Source organism: Anthonomus grandis, chromosome 7 (assembly GCF_022605725.1).
Source record: "Anthonomus grandis grandis chromosome 7, icAntGran1.3, whole genome shotgun sequence".
Classification (NCBI taxonomy): Eukaryota; Metazoa; Arthropoda; class Insecta; order Coleoptera; family Curculionidae; genus Anthonomus; species Anthonomus grandis.
Window position 1 is genome coordinate 3503768 of NC_065552.1, and position 24117 is coordinate 3527884.

Sequence of the window (24117 nt, forward strand, 5' to 3'; positions counted from 1 at the left end):
TTTGCATATACTCTGATGGACAGTTTTTTGGGACCAGTGTACAACAAAGATGATGATGTGACAATAAAAACAGAGGTAAGTGGAAACAACACTGTAATTGATATTTCTTTAATTAAATGTATATATATTGTATGTACTTAGTTATTCATTGCATATTTTGCCTTCGTAAGTAAAGATAATTTGCAAATTCATCTCGTATTTCCCTAGCATTTTCTGTTAATCGTCTCGCAACTTGCTCCAAGGGCATTAGACAATTTTGTTGCTCATCTGGAATGTGGTTTGCTTCGGGCATATATATATTTCTTGAGTGAGGGCTTTTCTTCAAAAAGTTATGCAGTATTACACAGGTTAAAGTTATAATTGCAGCTTTTTGGGGTTGCAGCAACATAGGTTTTCCCAGTACTCTAAAAACCGATGTCATAATTCCAAAACTGCTTTCAATTACTACCCGGGCACGTGATAGCTGTTGATTAAACATTCTCTGTGGGCTGCCAGGAGGATGTACACCAGGAAAAGGTTTCAGTATATTTGCTGATAATGAAAATGCAGCATAGGCCACAAAAACGTATGGCACAGCCACATTTCTTCCGGGCAGAGGAGTTGCTTCTGGAAAATTTGCGACATTTCTTTTAATTTTTTCATACAGTAAGCTATCATTAAAAACTCCACCGTCACTCATACGTCCATGAGTACCAACATCGGCAAACAAAAAATTGTAATCACTGTCAGCCACTGCTAGCAATATCAATCAATCAATCAATCAATCAATCGGATATATTACATATAAGCTTTTACAAAGTATGTGTAATAAAATCCAATAATTATAATCTATCTCAGTACATTTTAAGGTGCACCTAGGTAACCAAATACCTGTATGTGCAAAAAAATCAAAAACAATTTTATAAAAATAAATATTTAAACAAAATATGTCCCATCCACTAACTATTGCAAAGTTTCCATTTAACACCCAATAAATAATTAAACATTAGAAAACAAAAATCCTTCACGATCATGTATGAATGCCTAAAGCTATGAAATATGAAAATTAATTAACAGTAAGTAGTTTTTTAAATACATGTAAATGATCATAAATGTAATCCCCAGATATTTTACAAAATTTTTTGACAGCTTTTGTATGTCTAATATATGGTGGTAATAAGTTGTACAGTTTGGGTGCGTGGTAAAAAATTGATTTTAATTTCATAGTAGTGGCAACAGTTGGAATTGATAAGTGTCTATTTACATTTAATCTAGTCTGATACTGATGATTAACAAAGTTCTTAAATTTATTCGACTTGTGAATATATATACAGAGCGACCAACAGTATAATGTGCGTACATCAAAAATATTTCTGGAATAAAGTAATGCAGTAGAAAATCTTTTGTTTTTTTTGAAAATAACTTTTAAAATGTAGTTTTGGGTTACATTTAAAGAAGTCAATGTGTTTTGGTATATCCCACCCCAAAGAATTAGACCATACCTTAGTAGTGATTCCACAATTGCTTTATAAATCGAAATCAAAAGTTGTTTATTTAATATTTCCCTGAGCACATAAAACTTGTATATTAGTTTTCGAATATTTTTTGATAGTCTAAGAATGTGGTGGTCCCACTTTAAGTGTTTGTCAATATAAATTCCAAGATACTTTGTAGAGTGAACTTCATGAAGTTTATCCATAAGACTATCTATATAAATAGTTTTAGTGATATTTAATGATAATTTAAATGAGTCTAGCCAGTGTTTTATTTTCTTTATACCGTTTATAGCATGTTCCTTCACCAAATCCCATGTTTCCCCATAGAAAGTTACTGCTGTGTCGTCAGCATAAGAGATAGTACTACCGTTTTGTATTGACATATTGGTTAAGGAATTTACATATGCTACAAATAAAATTGGACCCAGAACAGTCCCCTGAGGGATGCCCATTTTAATTTGAAGGGGTTCACTTATAGTATTTTCAACTTTGACGGATTGCTCTCGATCCATCAAATAATCAGCAAAAACGTCTAACACGGTTCCCCTTATCCCATAGGATTCTAGGACTTGGAGCAATTTGTTATGAGGGACCGTGTCAAATGCCTTGGCTAGGTCTAGGAAGACCGTAAGACACTTTCTGCCACCATCCAAATGGTCTGTTATTTGCTCACAAAGCACACAAACTGCATCGGTTGTGCTGAGGCCACTCTGGAAACCAAATTGGTTCTTAGAAATTATATTGTTTTGATTAAAAAATTCCACCAGGCGGTCCTTAAGGCATTTCTCAAAGACTTTAGAAAAAATGTTCATTATACTTATGGGTCTATAATTATTTATATTTGATTTATCACCTGCCTTGTGAATAGGTTTTACTATGGCTTGTTTAAATTTTTTTGGGACCTTTGCAGTTTGAAAAATTAAATTTATAATGTGTGCGAGAGGGGAAGAAATATAGATATGAATATGTTTTATAATATCGGTTGTAATACTATCAATTCCGGGTGCAGAGGAATTTTTTAAAGAAGCAATTTGTTTGATAATTTCATTCTTATTAGTAGGTCTTAGAAACATTGAAGCCTGTGTGGATGGTTTTATTTGCAGGGAATCTGGAGGATTTTTAATTTTATTATACATATTGTAACCGACATCAACAAAATATTTGTTGCAAAAATTTGCCATATCCAACTTATTATTAAAACTAGAATTATTGTTAGTTACGTTAAACTTAAAATCTTGGTTACTGTTTGAATCTGTTACTTCATTTATTATCTTATATATTTTTTTTAGGTCAGTACCACTAGACTCGATTTTGGCTTTGTAATAATCCTGTTTACATTTCTTGATTAACGTGCACAAGGTATTATATATATGATGCTAATGTTATGTTTTATAAAACGTTATGATGCTAAATATGATGCTAATGTTATGTTTATAATTAAAGAACTCCGATCCACTGTTGACAGGTGCTTGTAGCATAATATGCTTACCATCAACAGCTCCCAAACAATGCGGAAATTGCCATACGTTTTTAAATCCACGAACTACAAGAAGCCATTCGTCATTTTCACAGTTGTAGGCAGCTGGAACAATAAAATAAAAATTAAAAAAAAAACGTTGCGGCCAGGGCGATCATTATTTTCCCACCCCCTTAAGTGTAAAAAAAATGTAAACAGGAAAGTTGTAGTGCTTGAAACGTTCTTCTCAGACATTTTGTGTTTATTTTAATATTTTACTATTTTTCTATCTTCCTAGTTTCAGACATGTCAGTTTTCTAATGAGCAAAGCGAGCCTACGGAAATGGCTGCAAATATTGAAAGTGAATCACCGAATCGTAATCCAGGAACGATTTCTACATCGTCTAGAAAACGACGAAATCCTGAGCTGACGCAAGCTAAGAAACAGATGGATCAAGCTTATAATATGATGAGCAATATATCTGCAAGACGTGAGCCAGATCAAGTTGATTTATTCTGTGAACTTCTTTCAAAAAAAAAATAAAAAAGTTCAATGAAGCAAGTCAAGAAGAAATCATGGATGAAATAGAAGCACTAATGTTTAATAAAAAAGATATGTTAGTCGCAATGAATTTTATACAGCACCCTCTCCTCAGAGTATGTCAGCTCCTCCGCCGGTATCAGTACTACAACCTTTGCCATCACCATCATTAACAGATTGTAGTTCATCACACACGCCAAAACGATATTTATATTTTGCAACCAAAACCAAAAGCGCATATTATTCAAAATGACCTAGTGCGCAAAGCTTTTGATATGGCGCACACACAACACAATGATTTAAATTCATAAACAAAATGTTCGAAATAAATGTTGTTAAAAAATTAATATCTACGGGAGTTTATGTTTACGTTATTTTGGTATTCTCTATTCAGTATCAAGCTCAGTATAAAAACTTGTAATAGATATTTAATAAATAAACCTATCTATATCAACCTACCTTTACATAACCTTTTAATGCCTTACATAGGGCTTCGCAAACTTCGGGTACTATCATCGAAATAACTTGGCTTGAGATTTTAAAAAGAAAATGAAGGCTTTTAAAGCTATCTCCTGTCACAAGAAATCGCAGTGTAACTGCCAATCGTACTTTTGCAGGGATAACTTTTCTCCACAAAGTATCTTTTTTCTTTATTTCAGGTTCAATCAATCGCAGAAGATACTCAAAATCTACTGGAGACATACGGCAAAATTTATTAAATTCTCCTGAAGGTTCTTGATTTAAATTATTTAATAAATGTCGTCTATCATATCTAAAACAAAAATAGAAAATAAGATACTCGTAATAAGCAGGAGGTATGTACATAGGCACTATAAAATAATTATAATTTAATCATTATTGGTTTATTACTTACCGATTACATAACCTATGAAGAAGAGTTGTAACCCACCATCTTCTTTTACGAGGTCTTTTTTTTTTGCAAAATTAAATTTATAATATAGTTGTTAGCAGTCATCACTGCAAACGCACACAACGCAATTTCTTTTTCACGCTCAGCCCCAGACATATTAACGTTGGCCCGGTGCACAAAGGAACAAGTTTGGTGCTAATGTGTGGCCACTCTTCACATTTCGAACGCTGTTGGCCCCAACATTGGGCCCCAACATTGGCCCCAATGTGTGGAGCCGGCGTTATGGTAGTGAATCACCTGCGGGCTGTGTCCCAGTAAACAGAGAAAAGTAATATTAGTTGTTAGCGAGTTGATGCGAAATTTATCTCATGAGCTATGGTGGGCACGAGGCGACTTTTAACGTATGGTGGGGACAGCAACGACGTGACGGTCGCTTTGTTTTCACGTTTTACTCAGTTTCGTACTTTTCATAGTATTACTGGTGTCTAATCTTCTTGTTTATTGTTTGGTTATATTTGTTTTTGGCTGGCATATTCGTTTTTTGTTGAGTGTTTTTATATACCACGTGTGGCTTTCCCTAGGTATGTATTGATTTTGTTTTATTATAAAATTTGTTTTCATTTTTGTTATTTATTTAGTTTAGTTATACATTTCAACTGGTAATAAATATGGATTCCAAGGAAGAGGCGCGGTTGCTCAAGCTACTAGAGGAGACATCAACCGATGACGAATCGGAACCATTCGGCTCTGGAAGCAGTGACAACTATGATCCTAAAAATGACGTGGCCGACTCTTCAGATTCTGAACAGCAAGTGAATATTTCTCCTGAGACCACTTTCTCCTCTCCTTTTTCTGAGCTTGTTTCTCCCACGAACAGAATATCGACACCACAAATTTCGCAATCCGATTCAGATGACCAAATGGATCCATTACCAGTCGAAAATGGAATTGATGACTTCTCCATGAATGGAAATGGAATAGCAGAACAAATTTGTCTTCGATTCATCAGATACACCATTAGGTGTATTTCTCCAACTATGGGATGAACGGATTATGCGCTTGTTAGTCGATTCGAGTAATATTTATGCAGACCACTTGTCCCGTTCCGCTCGTCCTAAAACTCGCCACTCCCGAAGTATGGATATCAAGCCTATAATGAAAGATGAAATAAGCAAGTTTCTGGGACTGTGTTTACTGCATTGAAATCCTGTTCTGGTCATAAAAAAAAAGTGTCACTTGGAGAACATGTTTGGCTGCGAAAAGGAAAAGTATATCTGACGAAGTGGAAGGACAAGCGCGAAGTGCTTGCTCTTACTACTGCGCATCATCCTGCCCTAGTGAACACCGCTAACAGAAAAGGTAATCCTAAGATCAAGCCTATTGAAATAGTTGACTATAATAAGTTCATGTCCGGTTTCTTATTATTCTTCGGCAAGAAAAACCATTTTTTGGTATAAAAAGGTCTTTTAAATTTTCCATTTACTGGATGTCACTATATGGAACTCATACTATTTATTCAAGAAACTGAACGGGTCTAATATTAGCTTCGTGATATTCAGAGAGATAATCATAAAATCTCTGCTACAAATTGATACAGAAATTAAAGATGGGAGATCATTGCTGCAACTACCACCTAGGTTTAGGCCAACTCAGAATAAATATGTTCCTGTTCCAAGTACAAGCGTTTTTGGGGATCAGAATTATCAGAACCATTTTCCCCAGACAATCCCAGTTCCTGATAACTATTCAAGGAAGCGATATTTCTTACGATGCAGGCAATGTTCAACATTTTCAAAGAGGAAGGAAACCAGTTACAGATGAAACCTGAAAGGCCTGCATTGTGTGTGGAGTGCTTTGCACCTTGGCATAGCGCTTAGGGTTTTTTTCAAATGTTTTCTGGTATCTTTTACCAATGAATTTTGTGTTTTCGTTAAGCTTTTTTGAGAATGTTAAATAAGGTTTTTGTATTTTGATTTAGATCTGTTTGATTAGGCGAATAAACGTATTTGTATACATTATTTGTGCTCATATTCATTTTTCCCTTTTTTTTTATCGTTACGCAGGTCTGTCCCACTAGACCAGAAAAAGTAGTGTGGTGGGACAGACCTGTCATAACCGTCTTCTATTTATAGAGAAAAATATGCAAAAATATCATGTTTCTTTCAATATTTCGTATATTCCCGCAAAAATCAACTAAATTAAGTAAAAAAAGCAGGTGATTATTTTTTTACGACTTTTAAGTTGACACTGTCCGCGAACGTGTTAATATTAGGAATTTCCTGTTAGACAATGTTTGGTAAATAAATAAATAACTTTTTTAAAAATCAATAAATAAATGGTGCGGCTCCACCACATTTGAGACGAGAAGTTCATGAACATCTAAATAATGAGTTTCCGAATAGATGGATAGGGCGCAATAATGGCCTCCTCGTTTCCCAGATTTAGCGCCTTGCGATTTTTTCTGTGGGACTATTTGAAAGAGTTGTGGGATTATGATTTAGCAGTAAATTGGACTAAAATTTCTTGTGACTTAATTCGTGGACACTAGGATTTAATTTTCGAAGCTTGTAAAGCGTCATGAATTCGCTGCGAGCAAGATTGCGTTAATCAAACCAAATTAATTAACATTTTTAAAATAAAAAACAATCAGTGATATAAAACTCAAATAAGTCGTTTAAAAACAGACAAGAATTTATTAAAAATCATGCCGCAACTTAATGATTTTAAGATCAAAAGTCCACATGCATTTAATTACAATGTAATAATTTAAGATAAAATAAAAAAGAAATAATCTGAGGAGTGCGTTACGCCACTGATCGAAACCCTAATCAATCAAGTAACAGTCGGGCACATCACGCTCCGTCCTTGTCTGACACAATGACGTTCCGTCTAACTCTCCTCGTCTATCACGCGTTGCGACCGTGACCATCCGTCTGGATTAGCATCGAACCATTGGCACGTCACACAACATGGAAAAAAATTATTATTTAATAATTTAATTTCATTTTACTAGTTACTTAGTCCTGCAAATGTGAACCGTGTAAGGTGGTACTACAATTTAAATGGGCCATAATTAACGCTATAAGGGCAATTTTCTTGGGTGACATTAATCATTTCTTTACAGTTATTTTAAATAAAAGTGAGGTGCCATTGTACTGAGGAGCCATAGAAATAATTAGTAATTACTACTTTTTCTGCTTTGTTATATAAATAAGCTTGGCTAGGCCTTAGGACTATAAAGAAGCTAGTGCGCAATTTTGTTAAGGTAAGTCTGATATATCTTTTTTATTAATGTATCTTTGCTAAACTGCTTAAAATTTAGGTAATATAAACCTAAAATACATACAGTACAGACTTAATCTTTTTTATTTTTATGCTTATACAACAGGTCCCGAATCTCTGGTTTGTATATTTGTTTAAAGGTTTATTATATTGACTTCTTTATAATACTCTTCTTTCCTCATTATTTATAATAAAAAGGACCATCGACTCATCAAGTAAATTGTTGTCTTTGATACTTGCATCCAATCAATATTGAGCCCTCCGAATATTTTATCACACTTTCAGAATATCTACATTGTTCAGTCCCAGATAAAATGAATGAGTCAGTTATGCTTATGTCTGAATTATATTAAATGAATTGAATTATTGAGATATTGCTTGATCAGCAAGATATTAGTAAATGCATTGATATTTTTTCCAGTACTCTGTATTTTGCTATTTTTTCACTTCATTAGTTAAAAATTACTTAACATTGTGTTTCAAAAGCAAGATTGCTGACACAAAAGTTAAAAATAATAAGGATCAAAATGTTTAGGACTATTACATTCAATTCAAAAACTAGCTTTATTATCTCAAACAGAGTCATTGACAAAGCCTAAAATAGAAATATCACAGAGTACAGAAGGACATTATTGAATTTAAAAATGGAAGGTATAATGTATAATATACATAGAAAATTCAACAACATTAAAATACATAAAAAATAAACCACACTAATTATATAAAAGAAAAGCAGACTATTAATTCCAGCTAGTTACATTAAAATATTCATTGAGGGTGTAATAAGATTTCAACACCAACATTTTCTTTAAATCTAACATGACAGTCAAGATTTTCCCATTCATACAAGCATGTAACTTCTTTATTTGCTCATTGTGCGGTATCGGCGCAATCTGAAACTGTAAGTGAGCCTAGTACCAAAAGAATTGTCTTTTACAATGCTTTTTTTATAATTTTTAAATAAGAAGCTTCTGAATTTGGATAAGATTATATATATAATGAAAGACTGAACCCAATATGAAGAGGGTCCAAGGTAGAACTCAGGATGATCAGCAGAAGATCAAGAATTTGTTGGACATATTGAACAAGAAACCTGCTGCTGAAAAGATGATATATAAACTGGGAAAGTGGAACAAGACCACTTAAGATAGTTTTTACTGATTCTAAAATTGTCAAACAAGTAGAAGCAGGTAAAAGGGCGGCCAATAGTCACACATACAAAATTAAAAATTACTTAACCCTCAAGCAGAGAGAATGCCCTAAATGCTGCCCATGAATGTGGTAAATGAATTGAACAGGAGGTGAACATCAGTTTAAACTTTAGGAACAATGTGAATCAAAACATTGACTCCATTACATGCTTTTTTTTGTCATAATATTGGTGGTATATGATGCTAATTTGGCTATGATGTTTTGGTGTTTGTTGAAAGTTGGCTCTTAGAGGAGTATTCTGATGCCGAGTTAGGAGTGAAGTCTTTCAATTTGTTCTGTTATGACAGGTCTACCATTATCAGCAATAAGAGTCGTGAAGATGGAGCTTTCATTTATGTCAGAGACTTTGTTTATGTTACTAGGCTGGCATATGATTCTGATGAACCATTATTTATTATGCAAATTAGGTGGTAGTAGTTTTATACTTGGCGGGGTATTTATTCCACTAAGTTCAGAGGCGAGTTTGTATGAAGGGCACTGCCACTCAGTTGATATCCTTATGCAGGAGTATTCAGGTACTGATTTTTATATTTTTGGTGATTTTAATATACCTCAAGCCAGTTGAAGGAATGGTGACTCGGGGGTAGCTGTTAATTGCCCTTTGAATTCACATGGGTTGACATATTAGGTCAATTTTACTCATACCTGAATTTTTATTAGCAGATAATCTGATTTTCTCTAATACATCTAATCTTTCAATTAATAATGCTACTGATTATCTTTTTAATGAGTCTATTCATCATAAAGCATATTGTTTTCAATAGTCTCTCCTAGTGCTGATAGGAAAATTATTAAATTTGTTGATTTTTTCTATGACTTTAAATTGGCCGATTATAATGGTATCAATAATTATTTAGAAGCTTTATTAATGTCATTGTTTGATTACTACATATGTATTAACTTAATATAATATAATGCATTACTTGGAAAAGAGTTGGAGATGTATAGAGGATTTAAGCAAAGCATAAAAGAATTTTTTACTCATTATCAGAAAATAATTTATTGACCCCTCATATAAATTAGGAGTGATGGTTTCAGCTGCCCTTATTGCTGATTCATCTAAAATTGAATCTGATGGGTATAGTTTTTTCCATTTAAGCATAAAGACCCCTTTATTTCCATACAAAAAAACAGTGTTAACTTAATATGAATGAAATCATTTAATCTAGTAATTTTTATAATGTTAGGATGAATTTGACGACCATATATTACCCATTTAATCCAAAAGTAATATAATATTTGAATCAGTGGGTCTATAACTTTAGAAAGATAATTTGATTTTGTGCACTGTTGAAGATGATTTGCAATTAAATAGTGATAGTTGTCATCTATATGGACCTATAGTAGAAATCTCTTTGTCATAAGCTCTGCTTTCTTATTTGTATTCTGTCTTGTCAGAGTAGTTAAAAGGAGTAAAGTAGCTATGATAAATAGAACATTAATTGATTCATGTAAGTTAAAAAAATATATATATAAACTCTCTTCGTCACTTTAACGGAAGCAATTTCAGTATCTATTGGAATGATGCCATAAAAATTTAATTAATAAATTGTAATATAAATGACAGGAAACTATAGATTAATGCAACAACATTCTAATGAAATTTGCCTTATTATGGTAATTATTATAACATATAGTTGATTGAAGAACTTTATACTGACATATGTTGTTCTAAGAAGGGTTTTGGTAATATTAGGATTAATTTCTGAACAAAAAAGAGTAATTTCTTTGAAAAACAAATGGGCTCAATATATGACAAAATGGTTTTACAAGTCTTCAAAATTATCCCAGACGATTTGTATACATTCAGAAACAACTTATTACTAAATATGACAACTCTAATATTTCTAGGCAAAATGAAAATCTCCTGTGATGAGAGTCTCCCTCGGCTTATTTATTAAACATTTAGTTATTTAAAATTCCCCACATGTTTCAGACACAGTGGTGTCCATCATCAGGGGATAAAAGGTTTAAAATTGGTATTAGATATACGCCCCAGGGTTTGATTCCATGTCAAAAGCCCTCTATTTGTTATTATTGTTTTTTTTACATTCTGTTGTTGACAAGGGACTTATCAATGGACACCACTGTATCTGAAACATGTAGAGAATTTTAAATAACTAAATGCTTAATTAATTTAAAGTATGGACTGTTTCTTCACTCTAATAATTCTTTTTTTAAATTCCAGATGTCGTTTTCCCATATGGCTCGTTTCCTGAAACAGGGCTTCCAAAACCTCAGCAGAGGTAACATGAAAAACTCCCAGAAATTTCTCTTGGTAAGTTTGAATGCACCTTATCTTATAAATGCATAATAACAAAATTATCTAAATCGAGCAGATAAAATATGCCTATTTGACTAATTTTAGCCGACGACTAAACGATTTGTCGCGGTACAAAATACAAAGTGCACTCATTACAAAGCATAATGTTCTAACACTGACTGCAAGTATTTTTAAATGAACTGTTTGACATGCATTTTTAAAATGTTTGAGTTGATTAGTTCAGTTATCAGTTGGCCCAGTTAGGATTAATATGATAGATTAATGATAAAATATTTTCTTAATAGATGAGACACAACTGATGCACTTTATTTAAAAAAAGAACTAACTAAGTATGAACGTACCTATCGTGCTCTGCTGAATGTTTGTATTGTCTTTGCCCTGAACTGTCCATAATAAACTAAAAACTTTTTTAATAAAACCCCAAAATTACCATAAATTACATTTTAATAATGGTAATTTTTTTTTAGCCTTACGTCTGTAAATAAAACCAACCGAATAAAATCCAATTTTTATTCCTCCAAACAATACACATACATAATAATGTTCTTCGAAATTTCCTTAATCGTTAGCGTAATTTTGATAGTAAAATTGACCAATTATTACTTCAACTCGGGCCAACCGATAGATAAAGTACTTTAAGAAATAACCGAAACGTTTCGTGACACTAACATTTTATCTTCAGGGTTTCATGATAATGCCAGTCCGTAACATATCGTGCCTCGAAATAAACAAGAACCTGTCCCTACTGTCCAACGAGAAAATAGACACCACCGTGACCAATTTTAAGTTGAACCAACCCCAGGAGAACCCGTTGGTCATTCTTCTTGCCTGGATGATGGCTAAGAAGAATCACACGAGAAAATATGCGGATATTTGGATCCAGAAGGGGTTCGATGTGTTATGTGTCACCGTAAGCCCTTGGCAGTTTTTATGGCCCGTTAAAGGCACCCAAGTAAGTAGATTAAAACGCATTTATATTGACTTAAAAGGCGTGTGAAACGATACAGTGAAGGCATCATTACTTGGCGATATTTTTTAATTATTGGGTGATTGATTCAAGGTCTCTCTACTGTTCACTCTCCGTAGGGAATGTTAACTCTTATAAAAAGAAATTGTAGCGTTATTATTACAAAGCGTTTTATTGTTAAGTTTTTTTTTTTTATAATAGTTTACCATGGTAGTAAAAAAATTGTTGCAGCAAATTAAAGGTATTTTTATCAGGTTTTTAAAAATAATAATAATAATCTTTATTCAAGTATAAGTATGTACATATACAATGAAAAGGCAGAAGTGCAGTTGAAAATAATTTGGTCAGCTGATTTATATGCCAAAAATGGGCATCAAAAATGCCATATCTCGGCTATCGTAAAAGCTACGACTTTGCAGATGGTCTCGTTGGATTCAGAACGACGAAACTAAGACAAAACCGTTGGAATTTTCCCGATAGCTCCAATAGAAGCCGAGATATCGACCTTCAAAGTTTGGAATTTTTCATTTTTCGGGTATACCCCCCCGTATCGAATTTTTTCACCAAAAATTGATTTTTTTCGAGATCAAACTAAGTATACCAGCGTCTTATTTGGGTCACCTAGATTAAGAAAACAACGGGTTATAACAGGATCCGAGCAGAACTAAGGGAATGAGAGCACTTTGAAAATCCTGAAAAAGTCGTTTTCGACGTCCGTTTTTGAGGCCAAAAATGGGCATCAAAAATGCCATATCTCAGCTATTAGAAGAGCTACGACTTTGCGGATGGTCTCGTTGGATTCAGAACGACGAAACTAAGACAAAACCGTTGGAATTTTCCCGATAACTCCAATAGAAGCCGAGATATCGACTTTCAAAGTTTGGAATTTTTCATTTTTCGGGTATACCCCCCCGTATCGAATTTTTTCACCAAAAATTGATTTTTTTCGAAATCAAACTAAGTATACCAGCGTCTTATTTGGGTCACCTAGATTACAAAAACACCGGGTTATAACAGGATCCGAGCAGAACTAAGGGAATGAGAGCACTTTGAAAATCCTGAAAAAGTCGTTTTCGACGTCCGTTTTTGAGGCCAAAAATGGGCATCAAAAATGCCATATCTCAGTTATTAGAAGAGCTACGACTTTGCGGATGGTCTCGTTGGATTCAGAACGACGAAACTAAGACAAAACCGTTGGAATTTTCCCGATAACTCCAATAGAAGCCGAGATATCGACCTTCAAAGTTTGGAATTTTTCATTTTTCGGGTATACCCCCCCGTATCGAATTTTTTCACCAAAAATTGATTTTTGTCAAAATCAAACTAAGTATACCAGCGTCTTATTTGGGTCACCTAGATTACGAAAACACCGGGTTATAACAGGATCCGAGCAGAACTAAGGGAATGAGAGCACTTTGAAAATCCTGAAAAAGTCGTTTTCGACGTCCGTTTTTGAGGCCAAAAATGGGCATCAAAAATGCCATATCTCAGCTATTAGAAGAGCTACGACTTTGCGGATGGTCTCGTTGGATTCAGAACGACGAAACTAAGACAAAACCGTTGGAATTTTCCCGATAACTCCAATAGAAGCCGAGATATCGACCTTCAAAGTTTGGAATTTTTCATTTTTCGGGTATACCCCCCCGTATCGAATTTTTTCACCAAAAATTGATTTTTGTCAAAATCAAACTAAGTATACCAGCGTCTTATTTGGGTCACCTAGATTACGAAAACACCGGGTTATAACACGATCCGAGCAGAACTAAGGGAATGAGAGCACTTTGAAAATCCTGAAAAAGTCGTTTTCGACGTCCGTTTTTGAGGCCAAAAATGGGCATCAAAAATGCCATATCTCAGCTATTAGAAGAGCTACGACTTTGCGGATGGTCTCGTTGGATTCAGAACGACGAAACTAAGACAAAACAGTTGGAATTTTCCCGATAGGTCCAATAGAAGCCGAGATATCGACCTTCAAAGTTTGGAATTTTTCATTTTTCGGGTATACCCCCCCGTATCGAATTTTTTCACCAAAAATTGATTTTTGTCAAAATCAAACTAAGTATACCAGCGTCTTATTTGGGTCACCTAGATTACGAAAACACCGGGTTATAACACGATCCGAGCAGAACTAAGGGAATGAGAGCACTTTGAAAATCCTGAAAAAGTCGTTTTCGACGTCCGTTTTTGAGGCCAAAAATGGGCATCAAAAATGCCATATTTCAGCTATTAGAAGAGCTACGACTTTGCGGATGGTCTCGTTGGATTCAGAACGACGAAACTAAGACAAAACCGTTGGAATTTTCCCGATAGGTCCAATAGAAGCCGAGATATCGACCTTCAAAGTTTGGAATTTTTCATTTTTCGGGTATACCCCCCCGTATCGAATTTTTTCACCAAAAATTGATTTTTGTCAAAATCAAACTAAGTATACCAGCGTCTTATTTGGGTCACCTAGATTACGAAAACACCGGGTTATAACACGATCCGAGCAGAACTAAGGGAATGAGAGCACTTTGAAAATCCTGAAAAAGTCGTTTTCGACGTCCGTTTTTGAGGCCAAAAATGGGCATCAAAAATGCCATATCTCAGCTATTAGAAGAGCTACGACTTTGCGGATGGTCTCGTTGGATTCAGAACGACGAAACTAAGACAAAACAGTTGGAATTTTCCCGATAGGTCCAATAGAAGCCGAGATATCGACCTTCAAAGTTTGGAATTTTTCATTTTTCGGGTATACCCCCCCGTATCGAATTTTTTCACCAAAAATTGATTTTTGTCAAAATCAAACTAAGTATACCAGCGTCTTATTTGGGTCACCTAGATTACGAAAACACCGGGTTATAACACGATCCGAGCAGAACTAAGGGAATGAGAGCACTTTGAAAATCCTGAAAAAGTCGTTTTCGACGTCCGTTTTTGAGGCCAAAAATGGGCATCAAAAATGCCATATTTCAGCTATTAGAAGAGCTACGACTTTGCGGATGGTCTCGTTGGATTCAGAACGACGAAACTAAGACAAAACCGTTGGAATTTTCCCGATAGGTCCAATAGAAGCCGAGATATCGACCTTCAGAGTTTGGAATTTTTCATTTTTCGGGTATACCCCCCCGTATCGAATTTTTTCACCAAAAATTGATTTTTTTCGAAATCAAACTAAGTATACCAGCGTCTTATTTGGGTCACCTAGATTTCAAAAACACCGGGTTATAACAGGATCCGAGCAGAACTAAGGGAATGAGAGCACTTTGAAAATCCTGAAAAAGTCGTTTTCGACGTCCGTTTTTGAGGCCAAAAATGGGCATCAAAAATGCCATATCTCAGCTATTAGAAGAGCTATGACTTTGCGGATGGTCTCGTTGGATGATTCAGAACGACGAAACTAAGACGAAACCGTTGGAATTTTCCCGATAACTTTTTTTGCTGATTTTCTCAACAGTTCATAGAGAGCAGCACTAGTATTGAAACGCACTTAGTTCTCTTTGCCATGATATAAAATAATGTTTCACCATTCAGTTTTTACACTTAGATTGATTTCTGAAAAAGTGTCACTTGGACCCCTTGGCTTCTGCCCCCTCATTTCATGTTCTGGATCTCTGCGATTCCTAACTCGAGAAAATCTTGAAAATCTAATCATGTATTTCTCAGTACAAATAACCCAAACATGTCTTTTTTCAGTTGGTCGCTTTAGACATCCTGAAATTCATAGAGCAAAACGAGAGCTACGCCCCCATTGTCCTGCACGGTTTTTCAGTGGGTGGTTACCTGTGGGGCGAAGTCATGGTGCACATGTCCCAAGACAAAGAAAGATATCAAGCGTTTTTGGACAGATTTGCTGGACAGGTACGTACAACAGACAACAATAAACGATAAAAAAAAACGAATAACCGGTTTATTTATTTTTTCTTGGTTTTAAGGTTTGGGACAGTGCAGCAGACCTAACGGAAATCCACAAGGGGGTGCCGCCCGCGGTCTTTCCCAGGAACAAAGTGATGGCCAAAGCGCTCGGTAAATATATCCTGTAAGTATGTAATTTTGTTTTTAATGTCAATTTAATAAAACATGACTTATAAAAAGTATTTTCCCACATATGACTGTTTTAAAGTTATAACTAAAAATAATAAACCCATCAGTTATTCTTATGAAAGGGTTTATTTATAACAAAATGAATATAAACAATACATTTTTCAATTAATTAAATTTAAGAAAATCAAATTTTGGATTCATCTACATGTCCGCCTCGATTTTTAATAACAGCTTCACAGAGTTTCGGTAGTCTTCTAATTCATTTGTCCAAAGTTTCCTGAGGTAACTTGTGCCACTCTCCTTGGATGCTCCTCCACAAGTCTTCTTTTGATGTAGGGCATGATTTTCGCACTTGTCTATCCAGTTCATCCCACAATAATTCACTGAAAATCAAAATGTCGTAATTTTACAGCAAATTTAGTAGGTCATAATATGTTGCCAGCAAAAGAAGCGGTAAACTTATTTTAGTACTGTAAATTTAAAATATCTGTAAAAATGTGATTTTTTTTTTGTTTTTTACTGCGGTCTTCTGTAAAATGTAAGCAATAATTATAGTAATTTTTAAGCAATATTACTAAAGATTTACTGTAGTCTTGTACTTTTACAATGGTTTTAATGCAAATTCAACGATTATATGTGTAAAAATCCAGTAAAAAAGGTTAAGCATTTTTTAGAGAACCTGTAAATTTACTATAATATTTTTGGTTAAAAAATGCTGGTATGTTTTCTGTGTTTTTATTTTATATTTAGATATAATATATTTTTGTTGTAATATTTCTTAAATAAAATTCGTTTAAAAATTGTGGGATTATCCTAAACTAAAAGCTTTTATGAAAAAATAAAAATTTTTTTCCTTATACATTTATTTAAACATATCTTAACATAACAAATTTATTTTGTAGTGAAAGAAAGGTAAACTTAATGGAATTAACCTTAAAATATTAGGATATATTAAGCTATAAACATTAAACATGCTTACATGCAGGAAAAACAATATGGGCCTCTTATTGTGTTTGCTTTTTGAACTACATGTTTTGTTAAAGTAATGTTTAAAAGCTTAATTTCACTAAGTTTATTTTTACTGGTAATAAAACAATATTAATACAAATTATAATATACATAATTCCAAAACTTATGCGATTCCATATTTCTTGACTTTCAGGTAATAAAAAACCGTAAGCTATTAAAAAATTATACATTTACAGCCTGTACTTACGTCAAAGTGATAACAAAAGTTACGAAAAACAAAGAAAAACACAAAGTCACGGTCTCACAACATTGTATGTTATGTGACGTGACTTTGTGTTTTTCTTTGTTTTTCGTTAATTTTGTATGTTGGTCTCTTAGAGAATAATGGATGAGATTTTTGGATTTGATAACAAAAGGTTGACAAATTTTCTTTAAAGTAATGTGCCGGTATCCTCAGTGACTGCAGCACGATTTCGTCCTGATCTTCGCCAAAAATGGTAAACTTCTTATACTTAGCTTTTTGGGTCAGCTTTAGAAAATGCCAAAATATAGCTTTAGGTACAGGCCCTTCTTTTTTAATACTCCCAATTGTAGGCGGATCAGTATTTGTTAGGAAATCTCTTTGTTTGTTTCTTCTAACAAATCTTTAAACTTGGTGGGGTCCAATACTATTAATAATTACTTTCGAATTACTACCATCATTTTCTATTAGTGGTTTCCACGTTAATGCAGAGCACCCAGCATTTCTATTAATGAGTTTCTTTTTGTGAATTTTTTTGCAGGAATGTTTGGTCTAATAAAATAACCTATTCTCTTGGTACCTCTATTCATATACCAATTTCGATCTTGCATTTGGCTTACATTCGAATTTACAGGTACCTGTGATGTTATAATAAGCAGGGAATTTTAACCGTATTTCAATCAGTTTTACGGGCTTCTGTAATTTTCGTCACGTTCTGTAAGAGTGCCGGGTTTTTTAACTATATGGATTAATTTTTATGTAAAATGACTATATCGACAGTAAAAAAGCTGTGATTTTCCTAAATCTAGTATCATTTAGGTTAATTTAATAAATATAGTAAATTCACATTCTGACATGGTAAATTTGCTTTAATTATAATAGTTAATACTGCTGTAAGATTGACGGACACATTTAGAGGGTTCGATAGGATTGAGGTCCGGTGATTGTGGGGGCCATACCACAACTTTCAAAAAATGTTGCCTTTGTAATTGACCTAAATATTGCTTGCACAATTTCAACGTGTGCTCATTGTCATGTTGAAAGATAAAGTTTTCCCCAATTATTCGAGTACCAGAAGGAAGTACATTGTCACTTAAAATTGTTTTGAAACCCTCTTTTCGAAGAATTCCCTCTATTCTAATTAGATCGCCCACTGCAGATCCTCCGAAACAACCCCACACCATCACCGAACCACCACCGTGTTTAACTGAGGCCACCGTACAATTAGTTCTCAGCGACTCTTTCATTGGCATAACGGCGAACAAAAACTCGCCTCTTCGTTCCAAAAACCTCGAATTTTGACTCGTCACTACAGAGAACTTTCTTCTAGTCATCAATGGTCCATTCTTTGTGTGATTGGGCCCACTTAAGTCTTTTCTTCTTGTTAACATCCTTCAGTAGCGGTTTTGATACAGCTAAACGTCCTTTAAGACCAGCCTTATAGATTTTAGGGGCGATAAGGCGTCTATTGCGTTTGCTTGTAATGGGCTTGGAAAATTAAAAAAAATACATATATATTTTCCTAAAAATAAATACAACATAAGTTTATAAGAACAATGGCGTTTATTTTAAGTTATTAGGGTAAGTATTTGCAAAGTTACAAGGCTGCTAGTCTGTGGTTTTTTATACCTCCCGAGATTCCGTTCCAATTACGCGCTACGTTATAGACGCCGACGCGACGCGACGTGGTTTTTTCTGTTTGGTTCTGTGTTGGTCTTTGATTATTGACGTATTTTGCTTGTTAACTAATTACAATGGAGCAGGGATTTGTTCGTGGTCAGTCAGACAACTTAGGTACCCATTATATAAACGTTCAAAAACTAAGCATTTTTCTTAGACAAGGAAAATGAATGGACCTGTAATCACGCACCTGAAACGAGCTGCTTGCCACCAAATCTGCAAAAATGTCATCTGGCAATTATTTTTCCTACGAAATTTAAATCAAAACACTGAACATCCCACTTTGATGTAATATCCAAAAAGTATAGATTTAACCAAAAATTTTACATAAAAAAACCAAGAATCTTTTAAAATACACTCAAAAACAAGTAAGCGTGTCACCATAATGCGAGAAAAATTCGGCTCACTTCGTTAACATTGTAAATATAGGCTAATACCGGTCCAACCATATTCCTTGTCTAAGGCGTTTTTCGACATAGAACATGTACATATGCACTTATTAAAATACAATACAATATTTATAGCAGGTATGTGGAATAGACATTTTGAAAAACATAAGCAACAGCAAAAACATGCATAATAATATTAACAAAGCAGCGTGCGCGGTCGACATGCTAGCGTCGGTCAGCGCGTCCACTTGGGCGCCTGTGACGTATCATCACGGTCACGCTGGTACAAGGAAAAAATTAAACATGGCGTATTTATTCGAACTTCGAAAATTAATTGTGAAGTAACTATAAATGCTAGAGAACTGAAATAAATTGCTAAATTTAAGTTGGAGCCTGCTCTTTTTCACCAAAAAATAATCGAATTGTCGTTTCCAAGCTCATTATAATATTTAAATCCTCCTTTGAACTTGTTGCCTTTGGCCTTCCCGCTCGAGGTATGTTGCTAATAGTCCCTTCTCTGGTGAATTTCCTAACATTATATTCGACAGTCCGGCTTGGAATTCCCAAATCCGTCGAAATTTGACGGTTAGTCTTTCCAGCCTTATCAAGTCCAATAATAATAACTTTTGTTTCTACCGATAACTCTTTTGTTTTAGACATTTCAAAAAACGTTGAAAAAGCAGCAAAGAAACGGTGACAATCGTCAATAAGCAAGCGAAATTATTTACCAATGTTACACAAAATCAATTCTTGAAGACTAAACACCTTTAAATGTTTCAAATTTCATCGGAAACGAGCTGTAAACAGATTAGTTTTTTAGAAGAAGTGCATATTTTCACTACATTGTTTGTTATTTGCAAGACTATTTTTAAATACTCAGTATTTTTCAACGAACAATAGTTGATAGGTATGCTGTTTAAGCATATATATGCAATTTACAAAAGAGATACAATCTAAATATAGGTATAAAGATAAGATTTTTGTATCTAATTTAAAATATTAAAAAGAATACATGGTGGGCAAATACTTTTGAGCGGTAGTGTAGGTGAATAGATACTATAGTTTAATATCTTTTAGGTATCACATGAAAACCTTTGATAAAGTAGCGACAAGGCATTATGTGCGATCGAGTCAGATGTTTCACACTAACATGTGCAGGGCGCCTGCGTTATTTTTGATTAGCAAAACTGACCCCATCGGCGCCGTCGATTCCAATCAAAGGGTGAGGGAAAGTTGGGAAAGTATGGGCATGAAGGTGAGTGAGTTTTAAACAATTTTATTGGAAGAAAGAATTCGTAGGTATAGAGGCGGTAGTCAAGACTGTTTCAATTTTTATTGGCATCAGTTAGAATGTGCACAGCGATAATTTGATTGTAAACTCAAAGTGAGTAACGTGTAAATTTTGCCCGTTATGTTAATATTAACGATTATTTTCTAAAACTGGAAAAAGTGTAAAAAGTTCTTTTGGATAGATGATGCCTCACAAATATACCCAACCGTTTGAAAAACAGGCACAGGAACCCGGGGTACATACACATACACAGGGTGTCCCTTAAATAGTGGCCATGCCGATTATGACGATTTGAAAATGATAACAAAGTATTTAGATCCTCGTTTATGACTTTCTCTGCATTAATATATTCAGATGGAAGAAAAGAAAAATAAAGTTGTGCATCATCGGCATATGTCCGAAACATGTAGGATTAATAATTTTTAAATTAAATTTAGTGGAGGATGACCGAAGCATTTTAGTTACCCATTAAAGTAAATTGTTTAGAATTATCAATTAACCCTTCTTTAATTAATATAAAATAAATTCCTCTTTGAGATCCATATGAACCACTATTAGTTCTTAGCAACTACCTACCTAGATAGTAAGTTATAGTAGTATAATTTTTACGTTTGATAAATAAACTCTAACATATTAAATAACAAATGTAACTAAATTTTATTGCGTTTTAGGTCGATTGGAAGGTGTTCGAAAAATCCGCCCACGTAGGACACTTCCGAAAATACCCCAAAGAGTACGTGGCCGAAATTCATGACTTTTTAACCAATATCAACATGAATAAGGATGTGAGACAGAAAGAGACCGAGAGACCTACCGATAAAATTAAAATCAATCAATAGGAGTATTTAAGATAGGTTATAGGCATATGGATCATTATTTTAACCGGTAATTGTTTATTTATTGTTTTAATTGGCCTAATATACTGTGATAGATGTAAAAGTAATAACAAAATTGATTGGTCAAATGAAGGCATGTTCTGTTTTTTTATTTTGTTGCATTTTTGCCCAGAAAGACAAGATGCTTTTTTTATATTTAATTTAGGTTTATATTGCTGGCAGGGTTAAATGATTATTCTAGATAGAATTTTCCTATCAAATATTTATAATGGTAATGAACTTTATAAGTATCATTTATATTAACTTTAGTTCTAAGTAACCAATTATTTTTAATTTTATATTAAGTTGATAATATAGCATATTTCCTTCAATGGTTTTGTATTTTTTATACGTCACCTACAGAAAATAGAGATTCTTCGACAAAATGGCCCAAATGACTTTATGCAATGAAGATAAAATGTCTCTCAGTAGCTTAAAACAAGGTAAAACTGACCTCAAGTGCCTGAAAGAAGTACAGTCCTTTTTTCCAAAAGCTCTTTGAGAAATTTAGACAATAATATACTAAAAGGTAATTTATTGACTGTGAAATAATCAGAAGTGATTACGCTACCTTACCTGGAATAAAAATAAAAATTACTCCAGAAGCCTGAAATTAAAGTAGAAATGAATCTGAAAAGCCAGAAGGGGCTTAAAATGACTTTAAATGTCTAGAATAAATTTTAAAATGAGTCTAAATGTTTGAAATAAAATAGAGAATTACTCTAAATGTATGGAAGATTAAATAAAATACCGTAAAAGGCTAAAATATAAAAAATTGTTTAAAATACCATGATCAATTCACTCCTGACAACTTCCTGTTTCCCCTTAACTGCTTGGAATTAAAAATGGAAATTTAAATTTGGAATATATGAATTATGTTTTCCACTCCTTGTTTCTTTCGACGCTTCCACATAAAGTACAGACTTTAAAAACCTGGAAAATGTAAATTAACTACTTCAACTACCTGTATTTAATGTCTGGAATATATTAAAAAAAAAATTTATGTAATGGATATTTTTTATATAAAAAATAATTTAAAATTGCTTCAAAAATGGCAATACATTACACTCACTGCGACTTACTCTTCGCTCTCAACTGCCTGGAATTAAAATGGAATATCTAAAAAAATACCTTGAAGACGCTTAACATTACTTCAACTTCTTGTTTCTGAAATGACTTCAGATGCCCGGACTAAAATTGAAAACGACTTTAAAAGCCTGGAATATACGAAAAGTGACTTTAAACACCTGGAAGATGTAAAGAAATCACTTCAATTACCTGGATTTAAAGTCGAAAAGTCTGGAATATGTAAAAAAATATATATTATGCAACTTTAGAAAGGCTTCATTAAATAACAGGAAATAAAATTGAAAATTACTCAAAAGCATGGAAGTAAGGTAAAAATTAGTCCAAAAAGTCTGGAATAACTGAAAAGTGGTTGAAATGACTTCAAGTTCCTGGAATACAATTTAAGATGATTCCAAATGAATTCGATGATTTAAATGGATCCGAAAGCCTGGAATTGGTTGGGATAAATTTGTCTACAGCTCTGCAACATATAAAAAATGACTTTAAATGTCTGAAAAAAACTCTAAAATCGCTTCAAATGCCCGGATTTAAATTGAAAACGACTTCGAAAGATTGGAATATAAATGACATTTACTTAATATCTGAACGATAAAAAAATGACTTTAGCTATCTAGAATTAAGAGAAAAAATTAAAATCGAAAAATGTGGACTACATAAAAAACTACTTTAATATTTATTTCTTTCAGATTTCAAATGTCTAGGAGAAAAAAATATGATTTCTTAACTTCCTATAAGGAGCTGCTTCAAATGCGTGAAATGTTAAAAAAAATGCTCTCAGTGCAAAGAAATTGCTTTAAATACCAGGATAAATTTCTTATCGCGCTCAACTGCCTGAAATTAAATTGAAAATTACTCAACATGCCTGGAAGTCTAAAGCCTAAAAATCACCTACCTAATAAATATGAGTGTATTTATAAGTACATGCTGAAAAGTCTAGAATCAATGGAAGAAGCTTAAAATGGCTTTATAAGTGCCTAGAATAAAATCTAAAATGAGTCCAAAAACATGGAAATTAATCTAAAACTCTGTCACACATATAAAATAACTTTAAGCTAAGCCTAAAATTACTTCAGATGCCTGACTGATATAAGTGACTTCTAATACGCGGACGATGTAAATATATTACTTTAAATACCTTTTATTAATTTCAATACCTTGAAAAGGCTTAAAATGCCTTTAAATTCTTAAAATTAAAAACTATAAGATGAAATGAAATATGAAAACCCTGGAATAAATTTAAACAAAATTGATAGTAAGAGCGTTAGAATGTAATTATTTATAGAATCACTCCAAATGCAAAAAAAGCTTCAAATACCAGCATAAGTTTGTTTCTGACGATTTTCTGTTGCTTCAAATAAAATGTAAAATTAGTTCAAAATACTTCAAAAGTCTGAAAATAAGTTGGAAATTTTGCTAAAACATAGAGAAATTACTTCAGATATCTGAAAGTACGTAAAATCGCTTCAAATGAC

The 24117-nt window shown here is 33.5% G+C and overlaps 1 protein-coding gene and 1 long non-coding RNA gene across 4 annotated transcripts in view; one reads left to right on the plus strand and one right to left on the minus strand.

Annotated features, from left to right (window-relative positions):
* LOC126738128 (transmembrane protein 53-B) lies at positions 1-21888 on the plus strand. 2 transcript variants are annotated; one of them, XM_050443296.1, is made up of 7 exons: positions 1-75; positions 11026-11115; positions 11804-12073; positions 15764-15928; positions 16003-16106; positions 20468-20645; positions 21353-21888. In XM_050443296.1, the coding sequence occupies exons 1-7, from the start codon at positions 16-18 to the stop codon at positions 21518-21520; spliced, it is 1035 nt and encodes a 344-aa protein (XP_050299253.1). In that variant the 5' UTR covers positions 1-15; the 3' UTR covers positions 21521-21888. The 2 variants fall into 2 exon arrangements, with proteins under 2 accessions (XP_050299253.1, XP_050299254.1); XM_050443297.1 differs by lacking the exon at positions 1-75 and adding an exon at positions 7287-7608.
* The window catches only part of LOC126738131 (uncharacterized), a 26348-nt gene continuing 18449 nt past the window's right edge, over positions 16219-24117 (minus strand). Inside the window, exons 1-2 of one of the 2 annotated variants that reach the window (XR_007661227.1) lie at positions 17091-17309; positions 16219-16494 (exon numbers count right to left, since the gene is read on the minus strand). This is a non-coding gene — a long non-coding RNA (uncharacterized LOC126738131). Of the gene's footprint in view, positions 16495-17090; positions 17310-24117 lie in introns of those variants that run through there. The other variant, XR_007661228.1, reaches the window with a different exon arrangement.

Excerpts from the sequence above, each read along its gene's own strand:
- LOC126738128 (XM_050443296.1), top strand. The coding sequence starts at position 16 with ATGGACAGTTTTTTGGGACCAGTGTACAACAAAGATGATGATGTGACA. Across the intron at positions 76-11,025 it reads ATGTGACAATAAAAACAGAG|ATGTCGTTTTCCCATATGGC; the intron begins GTAAGTGGAAAC and ends TTTAAATTCCAG. Across the intron at positions 16,107-20,467 it reads GCGCTCGGTAAATATATCCT|GTATCACATGAAAACCTTTG; the intron begins GTAAGTATGTAA and ends AATATCTTTTAG.